General features: G+C 36.8%; 5 protein-coding genes across 12 annotated transcripts; 2 read left to right on the plus strand and 3 right to left on the minus strand.

Annotated features, from left to right (window-relative positions):
- Positions 1 to 471: 471 nt before the first annotated feature.
- On the plus strand, positions 472 to 3571 carry LOC109188770 (sec-independent protein translocase protein TATB, chloroplastic). The gene is made up of 6 exons (XM_019339379.1): positions 472 to 873; positions 998 to 1119; positions 1910 to 1969; positions 2059 to 2218; positions 2728 to 2847; positions 3145 to 3571. The coding sequence occupies exons 1-6, from the start codon at positions 630 to 632 to the stop codon at positions 3348 to 3350; spliced, it is 912 nt and encodes a 303-aa protein (XP_019194924.1). The 5' UTR covers positions 472 to 629; the 3' UTR covers positions 3351 to 3571.
- A 926-nt stretch (positions 3572 to 4497) lies between these two features.
- On the plus strand, positions 4498 to 18168 carry LOC109189023. 4 transcript variants are annotated; one of them, XM_019339711.1, is made up of 6 exons: positions 4499 to 5558; positions 5647 to 5690; positions 6063 to 6363; positions 6472 to 8549; positions 8650 to 8907; positions 8941 to 9750. In XM_019339711.1, exons 2-6 carry the CDS (start codon positions 5647 to 5649, stop codon positions 9596 to 9598), a joined length of 3339 nt encoding a protein of 1112 aa, XP_019195256.1. In that variant the 5' UTR covers positions 4499 to 5558; the 3' UTR covers positions 9599 to 9750. The 4 variants fall into 4 exon arrangements, with proteins under 4 accessions (XP_019195258.1, XP_019195256.1, XP_019195255.1 ...); XM_019339713.1 differs by lacking the exon at positions 8941 to 9750 and adding an exon at positions 17849 to 18168 and having other exon boundaries at positions 4498 to 5690; positions 8650 to 8712; XM_019339710.1 differs by having other exon boundaries at positions 4499 to 5690.
- LOC109189025 lies at positions 9988 to 10765 on the minus strand. Its single transcript, XM_019339715.1, has 2 exons — positions 10679 to 10765; positions 9988 to 10627 (listed from the first exon to the last, which is right to left on the minus strand). The coding sequence occupies exons 1-2, from the start codon at positions 10683 to 10685 to the stop codon at positions 10026 to 10028; spliced, it is 609 nt and encodes a 202-aa protein (XP_019195260.1). The 5' UTR covers positions 10686 to 10765; the 3' UTR covers positions 9988 to 10025.
- On the minus strand, positions 13354 to 16043 carry LOC109189026 (trafficking protein particle complex subunit 1). 5 transcript variants are annotated; one of them, XM_019339720.1, is made up of 7 exons: positions 15959 to 16019; positions 15838 to 15893; positions 15447 to 15676; positions 15055 to 15169; positions 14475 to 14593; positions 13830 to 13890; positions 13496 to 13644 (listed from the first exon to the last, which is right to left on the minus strand). In XM_019339720.1, the coding sequence occupies exons 3-6, from the start codon at positions 15668 to 15670 to the stop codon at positions 13839 to 13841; spliced, it is 510 nt and encodes a 169-aa protein (XP_019195265.1). In that variant the 5' UTR covers positions 15671 to 15676; positions 15838 to 15893; positions 15959 to 16019; the 3' UTR covers positions 13496 to 13644; positions 13830 to 13838. The 5 variants fall into 5 exon arrangements, with proteins under 5 accessions (XP_019195261.1, XP_019195265.1, XP_019195262.1 ...); XM_019339717.1 differs by having other exon boundaries at positions 15447 to 15683; XM_019339719.1 differs by having other exon boundaries at positions 15447 to 15718.
- On the minus strand, positions 16719 to 21068 carry LOC109189024 (protein SGT1 homolog B-like). The gene is made up of 10 exons (XM_019339714.1): positions 20796 to 21068; positions 20346 to 20415; positions 20009 to 20139; positions 19636 to 19783; positions 18821 to 18917; positions 18650 to 18715; positions 18201 to 18342; positions 17613 to 17692; positions 17423 to 17527; positions 16719 to 17069 (listed from the first exon to the last, which is right to left on the minus strand). The coding sequence occupies exons 1-10, from the start codon at positions 20953 to 20955 to the stop codon at positions 16962 to 16964; spliced, it is 1107 nt and encodes a 368-aa protein (XP_019195259.1). The 5' UTR covers positions 20956 to 21068; the 3' UTR covers positions 16719 to 16961.
- Between the last annotated feature and the right edge of the window lie 354 nt (positions 21069 to 21422).

The raw sequence follows: 21422 nt of genomic DNA on the forward strand, positions 1-21422 counted from the left end.
AAAACTACTGGAGAAGACAAAACGGTTGTCTTCTCCAGTGGAGATGGCGACCAGATCAGGTCGCCTTCTCCATTGGAGAGGACGATCGAACTGGTCGTCCTCTCCAGTGGAGAAGGCGACCAGATCTGGCCGCTTTCTCCACCGGAGAAGACAACCGTTTGTCTTCTCCGATAGTTTATTATTATTATTATTATTATTATTATTATTATTATTATTATTATTATTATCGTCGGATTTTTTCGCCGAAAATGTCACCGTAATTTTTTAACCGGTTATTTCAGGTGAAAAATTTATTATTGTACTTATTTGATTCAAAATAACAAATTGAAGGGTCTAATTGCACATTCTTAAAGTTAAAGGGTCTAATTGTTCTATTGTCTATAGTTCAAGGGTCTATTTGACCTTTTTTCCTAAAAAAAAATAAAAAGTACAAAAAAGCAAAAAGATGCCCAATCCAAAATCTTTGGTATACTTCTCTTAGAACTGGGCTTACAGTCCAGTTAGAATTGCTAAAGCCCAGTTCAATTAAATCTTTTAATGATGGTAGTTGGGAACAGCCTGAAGAAGAAAACAACAAAGGCAAAGCAGTCGAGCCAGATCGCAAACGGCAAACCGCCACTGGTTCACTCATGGCTTCCGCAATCTCAACTCCAACTTCATCTCTCTGGTCCTCCGCGTCTTCTTCTTCTACCTCTCCTCAATCAAGCACCCGCCTCACTCTGTGTACTCTTTCCACCTATTCCATTTCACTCTCCCGGAGTTCAAGAATTCAGCTCCACAAATGGGCACCTCACTTGGGCATCACCCCATTCTCTTCCTGGGAAGGCCTAAAGCAATCCGCCATTTCAAGCCCTCTAATTTCTATAAAAATCGGTACTGTTTCTGATATTTTGATTCTGGGATGTTATGGGCTTTTCCTTTTTGTCTTGCTTCCTTAGTTGTGCCAAAGTTTGTTCTTTTATCGTCGATTCTGAGTATTGGAGTGGTGGTTTTGCAGAAAGAAGAAGAAAGTGCAAAGGGAAAGGTGTTTATGCGTCTCTCTTTGGAGTTGGAGCCCCTGAGGCACTAGTTATTGGAGTGGTTGCTTTGCTGGTGTTTGGTCCCAAGGGTCTTGCTGAGGTCAGTTTCTTTCCTTCTATCACAATATAGTTGAAAATTCTTAGATGTGTTAAACAAAATGAAGGAGTTGTAAATTTGAAGCTTGGTTTACTAAGTGGAATTCATTTCTGAAGTGGTTTGAAGTCATGGAGGATATAGAAATAGAATAGTAGAACACTCAAACCTCGCCATGTCACCCTAGCCAACAAAGTATCAGGAGGTAAACCAACCTAGGTGTCCATAGCTGACCGCCCAAGTAAAGAAAGTCAATAGGCCGCTTTGGCTGAGAGTTGGCAAATTATACCAACGTCCAAAAATAACCTTCAGATTCTGTATCTATAGTTGACATTCTGTATCTACACTTGATAGTTTTCGTACATGTAGCTATCATATTATGTGTCAGCAATTATCAAGTCAGATTCTGTATATATAGTTGACACATTCTATATCTGCAGTTTATAGTTTCTGTACTTGTAGCTATCATATCATGTGTCAGCAATTATCAAGTTATTTGTTTAGAATGTGTTAACTGAAGGTACAGAATTTTTGTATCAGGGTTCACAATGCAATATGAACCCTGGTCCACGGTATAACAATTGCTGAGAGTTGAACTTGTAATCTTGTCATTCTTGTGGTTACTAAGTCAGCTATCTGACCAACTTGGCTGGGGTTGGCCTAGTAGAATACTGATCTACATTTCACAGGAGGGTGAATTGGGTTTAAGCTAGTTATTTACAGCTTCTTAAGTCACATATTGTATCAAATTTTCAATTGGGTTTGCTCAAGTATCTTAGATTTATACATTATATAGGTTGCTCGTAATCTGGGGAAAACGCTACGGGAATTCCAGCCTACGATTAAAGAACTTCAGGTAACTATATATGACTTGTTAGTGAACTTTATTTGGGTTTTAGAACTTCAGCCCGTCCAGATTATAATGTTGATCACATTCTCATGAAGGAAGTCTCGAGGGAATTCAAGAGCACACTTGAAAGGGAAATTGGTCTTGATGACATAAAAGATTTAAATCAAAGCACTTACAGATCCAATAAAACTACAGCAACCACAAGCCCCTCACCGAGTGCAAGCTCTGAGGATTCACTGATTAAGACAGACCCTAGTAAGCGATTATTGTATTGGAAATTGATATCTTTATATGTATAGATGTTTGGGAATCAGGGATTACTCATCTGCAGCTGAATTCTCCTTTATTTCTTGTTCATTAGAAAATTAGCTTTTCTAGACCTCCCAAAGATATCAGGTATGGTAAATATTTTAGCCCAAACATCAAGAAGGAGCCCGTTTGGCGTTGTTTCTTGAGCAAATTTCCAGCAATTCTTTTTACTAGTTTTATGATGTGATGGTCCTTGTGTTGAAAATTGGTATCATTTCAGAAAGGCACCAACAAGTTTGAATTTTTACATTGATGATTTGATGTTTTCACGTTACGCTTTCTTTCTCTAACTTCCTGTATGGAAATCATTTTACTGTTGTTATGCTTGATAATATTAATATAACTTCTACTGGAAGCCTGTTAACTGAGGTTTTGAAGTTTGTCTCTCTTCTTTCGGGACGTCAGTCAATTATATTTTTGTTATGCATTTTCAACGATTCCTCTTGAAATTGCAGATGGTTCTCCATCACCAAGTGTAGAATCAATTGATGATAAGTTGAAAGCTGTAGAAGAACAGTCAACTGAAACGGTGTCTTCGGTCGAAAATAAACCAGAATCACAGACTAAGGCAGAAGGTTGGTTTAATTGACCCATTTTTTTCCTTTCTTTTTCACTAGTTTATGAAAGCTACTGCTATTTTTTTTTAAGCTTAATTGAGTTGAAGATCCTCGAATTTGTGATTTTTTTTTCCTTCTTTTCAACTTACCTTTATATCTTGAATTTTGGCTTAAATACATTGCATTTCATCTTATGCTTAACCAATGTAGTTCCTTGAACATATGTTTCCCTTTCCTAAGCCAATTCTTGTTCACCGTTCTTTATTGTATTGCATGTGCTTGGAGGAATTTAATGGCCTAATTCTTAAACGACAGATGATTCTTCATCCCCAAGAGCATACTCGAGTGAAGAATACTTAAAAATCACCGAAGAGCAGCTTAAAGCAGCTGGTGTGCAAGAGAAAAGTGACACAATATACCCAGAGCTCGAAATCCAGTCTGAACCCCAAAGTCAGTCAGATTCCCTTCAAGAAGCTGCTTCAGTGTCTCCGCTACCCCAGAAGCCTGAAAGCGAGACTTAGTAAAGGTAACTAGTAGCGAACTCTGCTATCAAGTGTGGTAGGACTGTTCTTATTCCCAAATCCCGAGTAGCAAAAGCGCTTACACAGACAAATTTTGCAAATTAGAGACATGGAGAGATTTCAGGACTAGACCCTTTTGCCTAAACTGCAATATACTTGTTTTGCCTTGATTTGTTGAGTGTTGAACTCCCATTCTTAAATTGATGGTTTTTGGGCTCTAACACTCTCTTTTGAGTTACCTGAAAATGGTGGTAATGGCACATTGGTTGCCAATGCAGGATACAAAATATAAAAAATAGTTAGTACCACTAACATGTCAAATTATATCTAAAAGATGAAAGAAATGCATTCATAGATGTTTCCTTACTCCTTTGTCAAGATCAAAGAGGGTGGTGTGGATTACTATATCATCAATGAGGAAAGAGGTGACCATCTAACCATCTTTTAGCCATGAATGCATTGTCAAGATCAACAAAGGGTTGCTTCCCGGGAAGAAGGATGTAGTCTGCAAAGACAGCTCAGTTGATACTTAGTTGGTAGGCTGTAGTCCGGATAAATGATAATATCTGATAGTTGTAGTGTGGGACGAGCAACTTGTGGGCACAAAATTCCAAAAAGTAATGAAAATTTGTAATCAAAATATAAAAGTAGGAAAAAGAAACTATCTTTAATATCTTAATTTGTCTACGAGTATATCAAGCAAGTTATTTTCAAAAAAAAATAAAAATCAAGCAAGTTAAAATTGTGTCACGTGGTATTCCGAGTCTTTACGAAAAAGATCCCCACTTGATTCGAGAAGTACAGGAGCTGATTCAAGAAGATTCGTCACTTTTAAAAATTAAACTCATATTATCTCAAAATTTTACTCATTTACCACTCGAGCTACCTAATTGGGTTAAAATTTTACAGTATTAAACATGGAAAATAAGAATAAAAATAAAAATATCCGTAATGTCAGTTTAGCCCCTAATTTTCGAAATATCTTTTGAATTTAGCGTCGCCCTCCATCGTTGACTCTAATTAGCCGACACAAGACATGTCGTCTCTGACTCGAACTAGGTTTAGGACATTCCAATTCCAAGGGCGTTTAGGTAACTTCGCTACCCCCCTTTAGTAACAAGCCAGCTATAAATACGCGGTGATTCGCTATGACCTTTGTCATTCGCTGGAAGAGATTAGAAGACAGGAAGGATCGAGATTCCATATCATCTTCGCCGGCGGGAATTCGACGACCGACAGAGTTGACTACTACGCAGTCGAGATTACTGAGAATTCATCAGAGCTTACGGATATAATTGTATATAGAGGATACAGTATTCCTCGTTCGAAGAATTTTGAGAGATTTACAAGTATTGACGATAGACCGTGTAATCGCTGAGTTCTGGGGATAAATCGTCCAATCGCTGATTGGTGGCGAGTTTTTAGGGGTCCACGAGAAGAACAGGTATTGAAAACCCTAGTTTATGATTTAGTACGCTTTTTCTTGGTTTTTCTCTAATCAAAGAGGAGAACCGCTTTGTGTGTATGGATTGCCAAGAGAATTGTTTACATCATCTCGGCCTGGGGTACTACCAATTGCGCCATATATGAAGACGTAACGCTGGGATGCCCTGAAATTTATGTGGCTTTATGTTGAGATTGGAACATGAGGCAAATTTTGCTGGGGATACCTATTCTTTAGGGTTTCTCCACTGGGCGAAGCGATTGAAGCTGCTATTTAATTTAAATTTGATTGGAATTCCGCAGAAATTGATTGCTACATATTCCACGACGTGTTGTTATTGGCTTCGTCTTTGATGTTTATGTTTGTCAATGAAGAATTGTCTTTGGTGTTAGGGTTGCGTAGGATCTTCTTGATCTTGGGGTAAATTAAGACTTGGAACGTGGGGAACTGAATTTGATGGGTTCGTTTTTTAGTGATATATCCTCCCAGGACCTTCAGAAGGCAGCATAATATAATTAAACCACAATGAATCAAAATAGGGAATCTATAGGGCTTTCCTTTCCTCTTTGTGATGGTATGATGGATGCCATGACTTCTGGTGAACCATTCTGGAACTCTTGCAGAACTGCTGTATATGTTGTGTCTAGTTTACTTGTAGATAAAGGCCATGGGTCCTTAATATCTGCAAGTTATGTATATCAGGCTCAACTTTACTTGGAGTAAGGAGGCTTGGTGCTTCTGATTGTGGGTGCTATGCTGCTCCTATTTCATGTTGAGTCACTGAAGTTTTATGCAGATGAAATTTTATTGCAAATAAGCATTCATCTGTCTCCTAAGCGGAATTCTATGCAGATGTTGATGCACTGTTGCTTTTATTTGGGAGATATGTTGAGAGCTCTTCTATTCATTGGATATTTTAGTTGCTGGCAGAAATTAAGTTACTTGTTTTTATTGCATTTAGTGCTCCAACTTCATATTGGACCTGCAATTTTGGTGATCCATGTGCTCAGCTTTTTTCCTTTATGTTTGTATGAGTGAATGTGTTAATTTTCATGTAAACTCCATCTACCGAAAAACTACAATGTCAACTAATGGAGTTTGACTGGGTCTCAAATTTGTTAACTCCATCTGCCTTGAGGTAATTGCCCAAGGAGGCATGTCTTGGCAGTGTTATGTTTATAGCTTTTCTGTTTGATGGAAATTTATTTAAAACAGATGTTTTTATGAGTATTCAATTTATGTGACTGTAGTTGTTGATTTTTCTTTTTTCTTTTTTACTGCTTACAGGTCATTTTTGCTGGATCCACGTTTTCCCAGAAGACTTCTATCTGGACAGAATTGGATATTTGCTTTCTGCCACTAAGAATTATCCATCTGTATCTCCCTGCAGACATGGTTAACATCACGGGTCTTGAATCAAATTGTACAATTCCTGGTTTAAGTCTGAAAGTGGTCACCAAAGGAAGGCGATCTAGGAAACCAAACTCCAGAAGCTTGAATAGGGATGCAAATTTGCTGAATAGGAGTCCCAAGAGGGTAGGATACGTTTCATTTTCTGATTCTGACAAGGTATCCTTCTTTATCTCAGTATCTCTTAGATTTGATTGTTCTTTGACTTCTTTCCACAAAAGCTCCTTAATCTAATATTTTTCTTTTGGACACCTATGTTTGTGTTAGTTTGGTGAAGCTATCACTAGGGAAGAGATTTCTGACAAAGTTGAGTGCATACCAATTAAGAAAAGGAGGCATTTGCTTCAGTTGTCATCACCATCTCAGGCACCTTCTGGCTATTGTGAAGAGTCTCCACCTCCTGAATCCCTGCCTACTCGCACACAATCTGAAGAGCTAGTAGGTCAAACGAATTCAGATTCATATTTCACTCAGCAGTCACAAAGTTGTGATGGACTCATTACATTTAAGTCTCCTAATGACTGCAAGGATGAAGTTATGGATGTGAAGTCTACTGAGGTCTCAAATGGGGAATATTACAGTACTGGGGATTTCTCAGGCATTGCACATCTGGCTGCAGCTGCATGTAATGATGTCATTGATTATAATTCTGGTAGTGTGGAGGGAAGCTCTGATAACAAAGCCACCTCATTACAGCAGAATTTTTGTGTATCTACTTCTCCCTTTCCCTTGAAACCAAACTTGTCTGTGAACAATTCTATGGATTCAGCTGAAGGAGACATACTTTCTGACACTAAGGTTGAATGCGCAAGTGCTCTTAAAAAGTCCCCAATTATTTCTCAGGATCTGAGTGAAAGGGCAGAAGATGGGGAATTAATTAAAAGGTCATTCTCTCCAAAAATTGACAGACTGCATTGGGACCTTAATTCTTCCATGGATTCATGGGAGCAGCCTCATGATGATACAGTCAGGAGAAATGTCTTGAATAATGTCATTTGCAATGAAATGCATGAAGAGAAGCTTGAGATAGGGATTCCTAAAGAGCAAAGGGATTCTGATATTTGTCTGGATAATTCAGAGAAGTGTATTCCATTGACCCAAATGCATCCAAGTGTTCTGCCTTCTGTTTTAAAAACAGAAGGAAATAAGGGAGGACCGGTCTCTTCTCTTAATGCAACTTGCAATGAAGAGATTTCTGCTTCTAATTTGGGACATATTGAACCAATGGGCTTATTGTCGGTCGAGAGAGGGATTCCTAGTCATGATGATGAAGGTGCATTCCTCACTGATTCGACATCTGATAAGTGTCATAATGCCTCTACCATTTCCATTTCTGAGAGGAAGTTGACTGCAGCTTCAAGTTCAGGTTGTGCTGCTATCCAGGGTATTGGATCTGATGTATCCAAATGTGGATGTAATGCAGATCTGATCAAGACTTGTGAATTAACAGATGATAAGGCTTACGTGTGCAAAGCAACTGACACAGTTGACTCTAAAATGCTGGACATGGGAACTTCAGAGTGTACATCATCAAAGTGTGTTGATCTGCCTGCCTCAAAATCCACTGAGGGAGAATGCGTGTCCACAACTGGAGAAGTCGATGGGAAAGATGATAGGGTTTCTACTCCTATTACCAATGTAACTGATTCTCACATGCGGTTTGAACCTAAGGGACCACAGAGTGATGACCCTGCTTATCCATCTATGAAGGTTGGGATTGAGTCATCTCCTGAAGATGGACACAATTCAGATATTTCACAGGAGGATCATGTTCAACCCGTTGGCAGTGTGAATGTGTCTGGATTTCAGGCCAGTAGTGACTCTCCATTTGAAGATGGTGAATTACAAGGATCAGTTTTGTATCCGTGGGAGGAAAACGAGGTTGACTTTGAGATGGAATGTGTTGACTATGAATCAGATGGAGATGCTTTGTATTCAGATGATGCTGAAGTAGTTGAAGCTGGCTCTGCTGGTTCACATGGTATAGAGACAAGAAATTCTCCTGCTAGCATACATCAAGAGGAAGATATTAATAAGAGTTGGTCAGGCAAGCAATCCTTGAGAGGTGAATCAGCGGAGATTGATTTTGATGTAAAGAAAGGATCAGATGCAGGTTCTGGTACCACCACAATACATCATCAAGCTGACATGAGGCTTGAAGGGAATATTGGTGCAAGAAACAGGTGGCGTGCTACCAATCATATGAATGCATATGGATTCAAACGGGCATTTAATGAAGAAACTGGCTCAAGTGCAAACGAGGGTAAGTTGCAGTCACACATTGAAATTCCGCGGCATTTGAATGCAACAGATAGGAAGGATGCTGTGCTGTTGCAGAACTGCAGGTAAATGTTCAAAGATTATAGATTGGGATAGTAGGTTGCTTTTTAAAAAAAAAAAAAAATGCAAACTCAGACTTACAATTTATTTGCTGCTATCTTTCAGTCCCCATGGCGAATGGGGTTCATACAGTAAACCTAAAAGAGGTTATAGCTCAGGAAGATATAGGTCTCCTCATTATACAAAGGATGAGAATGTGCTTTGTGGTAATCGAGGCCACTGGGATTCATCCGACCATTATTCATCGACATATCATGGCTCTGAGAGACGGCCCCCCCTAATCAGGCAAAGAAGTTTTACTGCTGCAACTGGCAAGTTTGGTGGAACTGATCCTCATGACTATCAACATGCTATAAATTTTCCGTCCAGTGCTACTCAAAGGTGGTCAAGTATTAGGAGGAGATCATCAGTTGACAGGGATGACTTTGTTGAATTTCCTCGGGGAAGGCTACCTGTGAGGAGAGGAATCATCTCCAACAACCGTGGGGGAAGGGAAGGTTCCAGAAGATACAATCAACAGATTGTTAGAGTGTTCACAGAGGAAGGAAGCTTTTCACCCTTTTCCAGTAGAGCTGGTGATATTTCTTTACCACCCCAAAAGAGATCTCGTTCTCCTCATGCATGGTACCCACAAAGAGAGAGGATTCTGAGAACAAGACCAAACAGATCTCCAGATTCAAGAATGGAGAGAAGTCGAGTTCCTTTCCAAAAGTATCGCCATCCAGAAGGTTTCGTATCTCCTACCAACAACCACCAGGATTCTAGATATCGCAATCCTGTTGACAACCATTTGAGACACAAGAGATCAAATATGGTGGGCAACATTAAAAGGACAAGCCAAAGATTTGATGATCCTGGAACAGTGAAGCCAGATGATTACTTTAGGCCTGAGAGGATAACAACGGGAAGATTCCCTCCAGAAAGGGTATTTAAATTGGAGGAGAGTAGTAATTTCAAGAGACGTGATAGCAGCAGATATGAGATGATGCAAGAAGGTAGACATTTTGATGCCGATGATAACTACAAAGGCAGCATGCAACCCTCAGACCATTGAAGAATTCCATTGTGCTGCTGACCAAAGACTGCTAGGAAAAATGTGTCCTCTTAATATACACAAACTATAGTCGGACTTGCTGTCCATTATATTTTCATATAGTTCTAGAATTAATTTTGCTTATCAATCTATTATTGATTTTGACCCTCAAAGTAACTTTTTTAATTAGCTTTTTGAGAAAAGAGACAGTTAATTTACCAAACATCTTTCTACAATTGGCTAACGTTATCAATTAGTTATACCTTCTAATTAATTCAATCAATTCTGTCATAATAATAAAAAATAAAAAATAAAAAAACTTTGAGGTGTCAATCTGCATTGGAATGATTAAATTATCTCTTTATGGAAACGGAATCAACTGAAATGAAGTCTTCAGAGATTTGTACATGTGATAGAGAGTTATATATTCAATAAAATAAAATTACATCTATTTGCATGTTATATCTTGAAATTCTTTCTTGTCCAGATGGATGGCCAAGATGCAATCCATTTCGCTTGTTTTCCTCTTCTTCATCACAAATATCAACGTCACCTTCCCCTCCAACTTTGACCGGACGTTCAACCTCAACATCCCCGAACTCAGTTCACTCCCAAGCTGCTTAACGTTGGTAACATTCTCCGAGGACAGCCTCACCGCAACCTCAACTTTCTTAGTAGATTTAAGCGCAGCTTTTGAGCCCGGAACAACAGCCTCCCCGACAACAAACTCCCCATAAGAGAATTCAACCTTACTTTCTCGGTACTTGTAAGGACCGAAATTTGAGTTCTTTACGCCGAGTTGAACGTTCAATCTGGCGTCGAATGAAGCGTTTGACGGCGCGGCGACAACGTTCAAGTTGTCGAACGTGGCCGACCGGAGCCGGAACTTTGGAGCCTTGTACTTCATTATGAGGAGTACAAATACTAGGATTACCGCGGTCTGGAAGACGGCGAACGCCGCTCCGAACAACACGCACTTGATGCGCTTCTTCTTGCGGAGCTCTTCCGACGGCATGAGCGCCGCCGACTCAGTGGCCGGCTTTTCACCGTGATGACCGTTGGACGGAGGAGGAAAGGAATGCACTGCATATTCTGCACCGTCCGCCATAGTAGTTACTAAGTTTTGAAGAAAAGAACGTTAACGGAAAATAATCCACTTCTGGTCAATCAAGAGATGCTATGAGATCGAGAATAAAGAATATATATATATATATATATATATATATATATATATATATATATATATATATATATATATGTGTGTGTGTGTGTGTGTGTGTGTGAGAGAGAAAAATATCCAGTTATGATTCAAATATAGTGGAATAAATCAATAAGATTTAGAATGCGAAAAAATTCTTTATTTTTATGAAGAAATGAAAGAAGAAAATAAAAAGCTTACTCCTTTGACGGTAATACTGTTAAGGATATATTTGCGTGTCATAAAATAAAGTAATTTGTATTGCTAAGACTCTGGATGGGTACAAAGATTGTGAGTGTGTCCATCCGGTTGTTGCATGAATTCAGCTTTTATGCCCGCATGAGCAATTCAATTGGTCATAGAGGTGAAAGTTTGGAAGAATAATTAGTGATCGAGTCTTACCAGCGACAGTGTGGAGCAACCTCTCAAAGTGAGGAGCTCCTCGTGCGCAGTAAGCAAATGTTTAGCCTTTGTGGTTCATGTTCAGTTGAGTTACCATGATTTACATCCTCCCAAATACTCTATCGGGCCGGAGTGTAGGGGCCCTTAGGGTTGGGGTTCAACCTTTTGGAAGAATGAATTCAGCTTTTATATTATACATTGGTAACGGTACAACGGTCTTTTAATAATTGTGACGCTCTTCTTCATAAGTGTTCTGGTCCTCTATAACTATTACGGAGTATTTTTTTTATGGGTCGGCGCACCAATAAGTGTGTTAGGCTATGCTTTAAGTGTACCGTTCCTCCTCCTCTCTTTGGCTCTGACCGTTACTAGTTATTTGACCATCTTCATTGCTTTGACGGATTTGATCAAGAGCGCCGAATTAGGTCCGGTGTCTTGTTCAATTATTCTGTCACAATCACATCTACTCCTGAGCTGCGAGAACAACGGAGGCAGTTAGGGAATAATAAAAGTGTTGACTCATTGAATATCCCATCACACCTTAATATTTCTTAGTTAAAATCAAAATGGGACTCTTAATAAATTTTATCAAACATCTATCTATAAGCAATTAAGATAATTTGTTAGTGAAATTACTAAGATAATTTTTCAATCACTAACTGATAATAGTAAAACAAGTTAAGATTATAATACAAAGCATGAGTGACGTCAAATTGTCAACTTCAATTAGAAAGAGTACACTGCTCATATTCAAAGCGCGTAGCGTTGATCTTTAACTACCTAAGCTAGTAGTCATGATGACATTAATGGAATTGATAGAAGTTTATAACCGGTAGTGGAAATTTATAGATACTCCGTAAGGAAAATGAAATTTTTTTCTCCTGAGTTATATACTTATAGCACTTTTTATTTTATTGAATTATTCATGTAAGTGTATTAGCCTCTCAATTATTTTAAAATTAACAATTTCCCTCCTGATATATTAAATTGACATTTCTACCTTTAAACTAAACATTTTATTTATTTTTCTTCTCCAACAAATTATTGCGTATACGTAGGGATGATCGTGGTTCGATTCGAATTGAATCGGTCACTATAGCAATCGAATTAAAAGTTTTCAGTTATGATTTAGATCCAGAACTCAATATTTGGATTTCAGTTTATTAAAATTATGAATCAAAAAAACTGGATCTTGAATCGTGAACAAGCGGTTTCGGATCCGGTTCGCGATTTTAATATACTCTAAATATCGAGTTTCGATTCTAAATTATAATTAGAATATTTCAGTTTGGTTGTTATAGTGTCTGTTTGGTTTGAACCAAATTGTGGTCATAATTTGTTGGAAAAAAAAATATTTATTTTAAGAATAAATATGTCCATTTAACATTTCAGGAGAAAAAATAGCCACTTAAATAATTCAAGAGGAAAAAGTGCTATAAATATTTAAAGAAAAGTGTCATTTTCCCTACTCTATATAATATATTATATTGTCTTGATTCTAGAAATTTGACTTAGTATGTTTTTATTTTTCTAGATCTCAAGAAAATGTGTTAGAAACCAATGGCGTATAAATAAACGCCAAGAATATCAATTTGACTTCTATATTATCAATAGCGTGATGTTTATTTTATTTTATTTTATTAGAAAAAATGTCAAATAAGTCTATAAACTTTACACCAAAGTCAATTAAGCACCTAAATTTTAAAAAAGTGCAATAAACCTTCAAAAATGTCAAATTGAGACAATGAAGTTCAAGAATGGATAAATGACATTATTACAAGTCATTTCAATTCAAACAAAAATCCGGCGAAATTCCGGCAACCGGCGACGGCTGTCACTATCAACCGGAGAAGGCGACCAACTGGCCGCCTTCCCTGGCGGAAGGCAACTTGTCTCCTTCCATTCTCACTAGACTAATTCTGAACTCTCAAAACCCCTGTCCAAGAGCTACTGCCTACTAGAGAAAGTAAATCGTGAATCGTCCCATAAATTCCCAAGTTCACACTCAGCGCACAAGGAGTCTTCATCTCCTTTGATCGGTCAAGGTTTCCGAATGACCCTCACATTCTCAGTCGGATTTGAACCCTTCACTGTCGCTAGACAAGATTTTAAGGTGATCGATCAAATCAATTGAGCTAGTCTCACAACGCACAGGCTATTCTTAACAATGGTGTACTAGAGAATGCATAGGGCCATATCATAATCAATAATCAAACAACAAATTTGATACACAAATTTCAGGAAATGTGTGCAAGGAACAGAAAGTTTGTGCTTGAACCAATGGCAAGTAACGTTATGTTTCTTCTAAGAGTCCTACTGACGTAAAGAACAAAGAAGTGAAGAACCAATGGCTCTGACAACTGACAAGACCAAAATGGTATGCTCTTAAAGCGATCATGGTTCTCCGGCATGTTTGCTAATCAGAATTCAAGGATGGAAGATGAGTATTACTTTTCAGTCTCGAAATCTGCATTTGTATGATATCACCAAGTCAATATCCTAGTGAAACCATCATATGCTCAAAAAGGAACATGGAAATAAGACAACATTTGGCATTGACTATGCTCTTTTCTTCTTCCGGGGGAGGATGTTGTTTCATTGTCAATAACTTCAAAAGATAAACAAAATAGAGAAAAGATAGGTTTTCAATACCTTGATACATCATCCAAGGCCTCTCACATACTGATCAAGTGTACTGTTAAATAGTTCAGATCTACAGAAACAGATGTAATCAAATAGCATCAGTTGATTCCATACTTGCAAAAAGAGTTCATATCTATTATCAAATGTCAAGTACCCCAACAAGAATCTTAAGGCATACCATTCAGAATCATGCATGTTATAACCAATTAACAATAGAGAATTCCACGCTGGCAAAACAGAGTTCAAAGCTAGAAGATGTCAAGAATCCCAACAAGTTTTTTAGGCACAGCTATCTAGAATCATACATGTCAAGTTTTGCTATGCTCAAAATTGCCTTTACTCGTAATTTATTGATGTGAACAGGTTTCTTCATATTGCAGCATGGGGGTGGGTGAAAATGTATTTTCTAAGTACAGTCCTTATTCCATGCAACAAAGTCCACACGGGTGATTTCTTTAAAGGAAAAAGTATTGTTCGTTAATACAACAGATTCTTAAGAAAGTTTAGCTAAGCATCTGAGTATTTTAGAATAGCAACTTATATTAAAGAATTGCCAGTTTATTTGAACATGCTGAGCTTTACGTCACATAGATAAGTAGACAACTCAAACAGCATAGTAGTCTCGAACTATCCATAAATATATGAAGCACTCACTTAATAGGAGTTCCAGGAGAATATAGCGGATTCTTGACAACATATTCAACATACAAGTTGTAAATGTACTTCAAGGAGTCCCTTAGATCACCAGTCCTTGGATGAGTAACTAGGATGATCTGCATAATTTGTACAAGCAACAAATGCTATAAATCCTTTTGGACATTGAACAGAAAATCCTAATAGTCCTAAAGGAAAACAATACTCCGTATATAGGAAACAGAGAAGCCAATCAATGAAAACTATACCTAAGATTAGAAAGTGATAAAATATTGGGAAGTTGAGATAATCAGAAATTCCTCTAAGGCTCTAAGGTGGTTCACCCATCAAAAGCATATATTATATGTAAAAAAGGTAAAAAGGATAACAATGTGTCTTGTATTTTCCATACATTAATTCAACAATCAGGATGCACCTTCAAAACTAAATACTTAAATTAACTTAAGCTGGAGCAACCATCGTTTTTCAATATATATATATATATATATTAATGATCCTACAACTTTAGAATATTGAGAATTCAGGACACTCAAAGAGCTTCATCGGTGACAACAAATTTAACAAAAGTACACAAACCAACCTTTATCCCAGATGGGCTTTCCATGAAACTTAATTTGTATGTATTTGTACGAAAACTATGAAATGAACAACCTTGCCCAGGTAACTGAGGCACTCCAAGATTTCCTTTCTCAATGCTGCCCAGGATAACAACAAAATAATGAGGAAAAAGAAGTACAACAGTCTTAAATCAATTGTTTTATTTTTACAAGAACAACTACTACGTATTAGACTTAGCATTCACTGATTCATTCTCCTCTGAATAAACACAATAACTACTTAGTTATAACATGTGAATGAAATCATCAATCTCCCCAGTATAACATAGCAAACACCTGTTCATTTTTGTACACCTGGAGATGGAAGATGACTCAAATTATTTGCCCCTAAAACTGACTATACAAAAAAACAGACCTTGTAGGATCCATCTTAGCTGTTAAGGATTTGAGAGAGAAGAGGAGACCAAACATGAGCTTATGATCCTGCTGAGCATTGAGAGTCTTAAGGGGGCGATTCCATTCCCTGTAAAGTAGGCACACTCCATTTCTATTGAACACATACAACATGTGGGCATTGTTTCCCGACGCTGTAGGGGGAGGCGGCGACGGGCTGATCTCTGATCCTCCGAAGAACTGCATCCTTCACTGAAACCTAGCCAGATCGACCTCAATCAATACGCCACAACTCTATACCAAACAACAGGGCTTTCAAGAAGCGGAAAGATTCGTGTTCTACACAAATTACTAAGAGCGAACAGAAAGTGAAATGTTCGGATTGAATTAAAATTCATGGATCTTATATATACCTTCAAGGATTTACAAAATTGGTTGCAGTTTATATAGCTGCAGAGCTCAAATGACTCTGCGAGAAAAGAATATAACATCAGGTGTTAATAGAATTGGGAAGAAGACTAGCAGAGAGTTTACCTGAAGACAAGAGCTTGAGCAATTCAGCAATATCGTAGACGGAAAGATGCTCCCAACTGAAAAGGAAATAAATCACAATTTACCCACTTAACTTTTCTTCTTTTTCTTTTTTCTGCCTAAATTTAATTTCGTACATTTTTTTTAATTCTGTGTCCATCCATTTGGATTTTGGGATTTTTGGAATGATAATAGCAGTATGCCATCACAGTATATTTTTTGAATATTATTACACAGTATTTTTCTTTTTTTTTTTTCACTCTTATTACATTGTAGTATCTGTTCAAACCTTCTTTCTCAACCTAACTTAATGAAGCACTCCCTACCAAAAAAAAAAAAAACTTAATGAAGCACAAAGAGTCAACATATTTATATTATGTCGCTTGGTCATAAAATATTTGACTCAAATTTTAGTTTTAAACTTCAATTATTATAACATTGTCATTTAACACGTTTTAATCATATTTTTAAATTTTATATCTATTACATTATTAATTTTTATTTATTTTTCACAAGTAGTTATCCATTAAAATTTTTGTTAATATATCATTTTATCATTACATCCAACTGCATAAAATCTCTATAGTCAATCAAGTATTAACTCTTGAAAAATACCATTTTGACTCACTCACAAAGTTTTAATGTTGAAATTTTCATTGAAACTTACAGGATAAAGATAACTAATATATAACTAATCATCAATTATCTCAAAAAATAAAATTGAAGTAAAACTATTTTTAACTCTTTCTTGTGCAAAGAAAAATTTGCTTGAAGGAAGTGGTGAATAGAGATAGAAAAAGGCAAGTCACATTTTATCCCAAAGTCTACCCTGCCAAAACAACTTTTAAAAGGCTAGTTCAAGATCAACTCACAATACAAGTTAGCATGACTGGAAAACAAATACATTTCACAAAATATAGGCCAATTCCAATTTCCAACCCAACCAAGAAACTAAAAACCAAAAATGAAAATATCATAAACAAGCCAGCTCCTATAAGAATACACTTTAGTACTCCCACTTCTTCAACTCCATGCCATCCGGAGGGCTTCCTTCCACCTTCTTGGATCCCACCTCCTTCCAATTTGTGGACAACACTGTCCCATTTGACTCTACCTGTTATTATAGAATACATGTGTAATTCTCATTAGATAACCAAACACACAATACCAAGTTACAAGAAAACCAAGCATGTCGGGCACGAGTGCCCATTCAAAGCTCGTTTATCCCCCTTCCTATCTGAAAAGGAATGGAGAAACACAGACACTTCAAACACGATTGGAGGAAAAGGAAAGCAATTAAGTTGCCAATACCCGCTAATTGCTAAAGCCAGGATACATAAATGTTGCATTTATATTTGTGGGACATTTAATGTTTGTCTAAAAAATTCCACCCTCAGAAGGGAACTATACAAATAAAAAAGTTCAATGAAAAAAGATATATATTTATTAAAATTGGTATGGCCTTACAAAAGATTTCATCATGGCTCTTCTAGTATCCTCGTCAGCATCCTGGTATATATCTCGGAAAAATTTGTTTAATGCTGCATCACCATCCAATTTTTCGTCTTTCTCCTGAAGTAATCAATGGTTAAATGCAAGTACATACATCTTTGGCCTTTATGGCCCATCAATGTCAAATAGAAATTGGAATACCTACCTCCTTTTTCATCTGAGCTTCTAGTTTATCCCAGTTCTTTCCCTTAGGTTTTGAGGAAGGGTAAGAAGGCCTTTGGGTCACTACAAAAGGCAAAAAGTAGAACATAAGCACCTCACGTGAAAAACTAACAGGCAATATCTTAGTACAGTAATCGAAGAAACCCCTGCGCCATTGCAGAAATGCACTTCCTAAATGAGGCATATACTTTTAGATGATGCAAACTCATAACTTATAAGGGGAACATATAAAAAGAAAAAGAACATGAACCAAAATGTGCAGCAAAAATCATTATTTTTTTAATAAGTAGCAACAGATCTTCAGGTTCCTCCCTCAAGCCACAAGCACAGAGAGAAGATAAATGTAAATTAATTAATTAAAATAGCTGATATTCAAGCTCAGCAATACAAAAAGTATGTTCACAATTGCCCTACTTAGATGAAATATTCCCTAAAAATAGGAATCATACCATTTAACAGAACAAATGTCATTTTGATATATTGAACCTCAAATATTTTATTCTTTTAGAGACCAACTTGGTAATAACAAGAGTCTACAAATTTTGTTGATAAAGTGATAAACAAAACCTACCAGATGGCACAACAGCTGCCTGTCGCACAACAGTTTCCCCCCCACTATACTCTAGAGATGTCCAATGAATAGCCCCAGCTTTTGCAAGGCGGATCTCAATTTTTGTAGACATGACCTCATATCTACACTTTTCGGGAATTATCTGTTTGCAACCACAAGAGAAAGAACAGCATCAGCACCTTTTTAGGCCCTCTGAGGGGCTTCCATTTAAATGTGACACAAAACATACAGTAATTCCATAGAGTTAATAAAATCAGGACTACAGTAGAGAAGTAAATAATGATGTACTATCAACAAAGTATATTAACAGTTGCCTTATGGGGAGGTTCTTAAAATTGAAAATCTAACTACACAATCAGACATCCAACATGAGTACCTAACAGAAATCTTAATGTTATGTTGAAATTATTTAAAAACAACAAAGCAAAACTATGAAACAGTCATATCACCTTGCCAAACAACCGTGACTGGAAAGTATATGCATCTCCATCAGGGGCATCAATTGTAACACTAAGCTGTATTTTTACAGCAAAGAAACAAGAGTTTGAAATTAATATTTCTAATCTCTAGAAGAAGATTGGAAAATTTATAGATCTCAAAGAAATAAACTACAAACATACTATTTGTTCACCAAATTCAATGGTGACATTCTTTGCTGGTATGCCCTTGGCAAATATAGTAACAACCACTTCCTCTGGTTTCTGATAGAATTCATGCCTACAGAAGATTGTTTAATAAAAAGAGAGAGCTATAATATACAGGACAATAGATTCAAAGTTTCTATCAGGCATGAATGAACCAGTAAACATAAGAGAAGCAAAATCTAAAAAACTAGAACTTTAAGCGTACATAAATAACTAAGAAGTAGCCATCAAACTAACTTGGCAATCCATCCTGCAACAACCAAATTCACTATTAACATACTCTTTCCATCCGGAAGTACATAATCCAAAAGGAAGTTGATATATTGGTGAAAATATGAGCATAACTCCTTTTGAGTAGAAAACTCAAATTTTAAGAGAAGATTGTGTCAACAAAATCAACAAGTAATAATCTCACATGCCCATAGCATATGAGTTAAGAGCATAAATTGAATATTGACATCCAAATCAAGTATGAGAACTTGGGGAGCATTTGTTTCACCACTTTTGAGGGGGGAAATGAAATTTAAATGTAATAGTGCTGTTTGTTTTCAAATTCTTTTCAGGGTAAAGAAATTGGATTCAAATGCCTCCAGAATGATATTTCTTATAATTTAATGTTCAACTTATTATTACTTGTGATTTAAAAATAATTACAATTCATTCTTATTCTAGTTTGCTTCCAAAAGTCATACTACTTTTACTAAAAGTCATTCAGATGATTAAATATTAAATTCACATTCCCATGTTTGAACCAAATACCCTCTTTAAAGGAAAATGGAAGAAGAAAAAACCTATATTTTGGCTTCACAGCTGTTTGCCCCTGATAGGATAAATTAAAAGCTGGTTGGGCATCCTGTGGTTTTTCTAATGGCACTGATTCAGGCAGGATTGCTACATCTGGTGTGGTTGCCTCCACTTTAACTTGTTCACCAGCTTCCTCTGAATGAAGAAACCAATAAGATCCATATCTTTGTTAGATAAAAATACAATTAGCAAAATTATGCCAAGCACCTCCCACTAGATAAAAGCAGGCCTTCTGAAAGTGTTGAAAATATACATCCTAAATTCCCAAAAACTATTTTCTTCATGTACTATACAATAAAAAAGGAATTAAATTGAACAAATGAGAAACAAGTACATATGTGCTTTACAGTAACACTTCACCTGCAATGAGTTCATCACATTCTTTAATCAAATCATGGAATTTTGGCTTCAAACTTTCTGGTGCCAAAGGAATCCCTGTCTCCAATGCTGTTTTGGCAGTCTGATATTCTTCAAGTTTCAAGCAGGCCGTGCTGTGATCAGAAGCAAGTTTATAATAAAATCAGTCTACATGAAAACTTGAAGCAACAAAAACACTCACAAACACACACCCTTACAAAAATAAAATAGTTTGCTCCGCTTTTCATTCCAGAATTTGCCACCAGCTACCAACACATGAAAGTGCAGGAGGGCCAGACACAAAGACAACTATCCAGACATATAAGAAAAAAGAACTCACCCTTTACGCAAATAAGCTCTAGCCATTGAGGGATCCAACTCTATTGCCTTGTTTGCATCAGCTACAGCTTCTGCTTACAAAAAATAATAATAAATAAATAAATAAATAAAATACACACACACAATACAAGGGCATTATATTAACCATTAAAGCAGTTGAAATGACACAAAATATCATCAGATGAAACAGATTAGCACAATAAACAATACAACTTCATAGCAGAAACTCAGCTACAGAGCTCTAGAATAAACGAATGAAGACCTAAGGGACAGCCTTTAATTTTCAATTAAGGAAATCATCAAATAGAAACATCATAGTTTCACTAGCACACTAACAAGATCGAACATCAAAAAGTCAGACTATCGTCAATTCCTGCCGTTACTCAATGAGAATATATTTCCTGTCGTATTCCTTACTTATCAGATGCGAGAGAGAAGCTGAAAAAGATACCGGTGAAGTTTTGGAGTTTGATGTTGGCTTGAGCGCGGTCGACGAAGAGCTCGGCGTTGTTAGGGCTCAAATCGATAGCCTGAGAGTAGAGATCAACGGCCAGCTCGAAGTATTCGTCGATGAAGGCATCCTTAGCCTTGCGTTCCAGATCAGACGCCATGGATTTTCCGACGGCACTCGACTACGGCGAACCAGAGAAACAACACAGAACAGAACACTCTAGAACGATAGCAAATTGGACTACTTGCAAGCGACGAGGCTTGACTTGACTTAATAAAAGAGAATATATCAAATATAATAATACGGCCAGCAATTATTGGGGGTTATTATGGTCAATTACTCAGAAGGTGGAACGAAAGCAATAAGATCTCAAAGGTCTATTTTTTTTCTTTTCTCTTTTTTTTAGGAAAAAAAAAAAAAGTCATTCTTGAGACTTGAATCTTAGGAGGTGTATTCAATAATGACTTTCATAGAGTTTTAAAAATTTTATGAACTTTTAAAGTTTAGAGGTATTCAATTCAAACTTTTAGGAAGTCTTTAAAAGTCAGGCGGTATCAATCAAGATTTTTAAAGAGTCTTTAAAATTCAGATGGTATTCAGTTAAGACTTTTAAAGACTCTTTAAAAG

The sequence above is a fragment of the Ipomoea nil genome, unplaced genomic scaffold, assembly GCF_001879475.1.
Source record: "Ipomoea nil cultivar Tokyo-kokei standard unplaced genomic scaffold, Asagao_1.1 scaffold1509, whole genome shotgun sequence".
Taxonomy (NCBI): Eukaryota; Viridiplantae; Streptophyta; class Magnoliopsida; order Solanales; family Convolvulaceae; genus Ipomoea; species Ipomoea nil.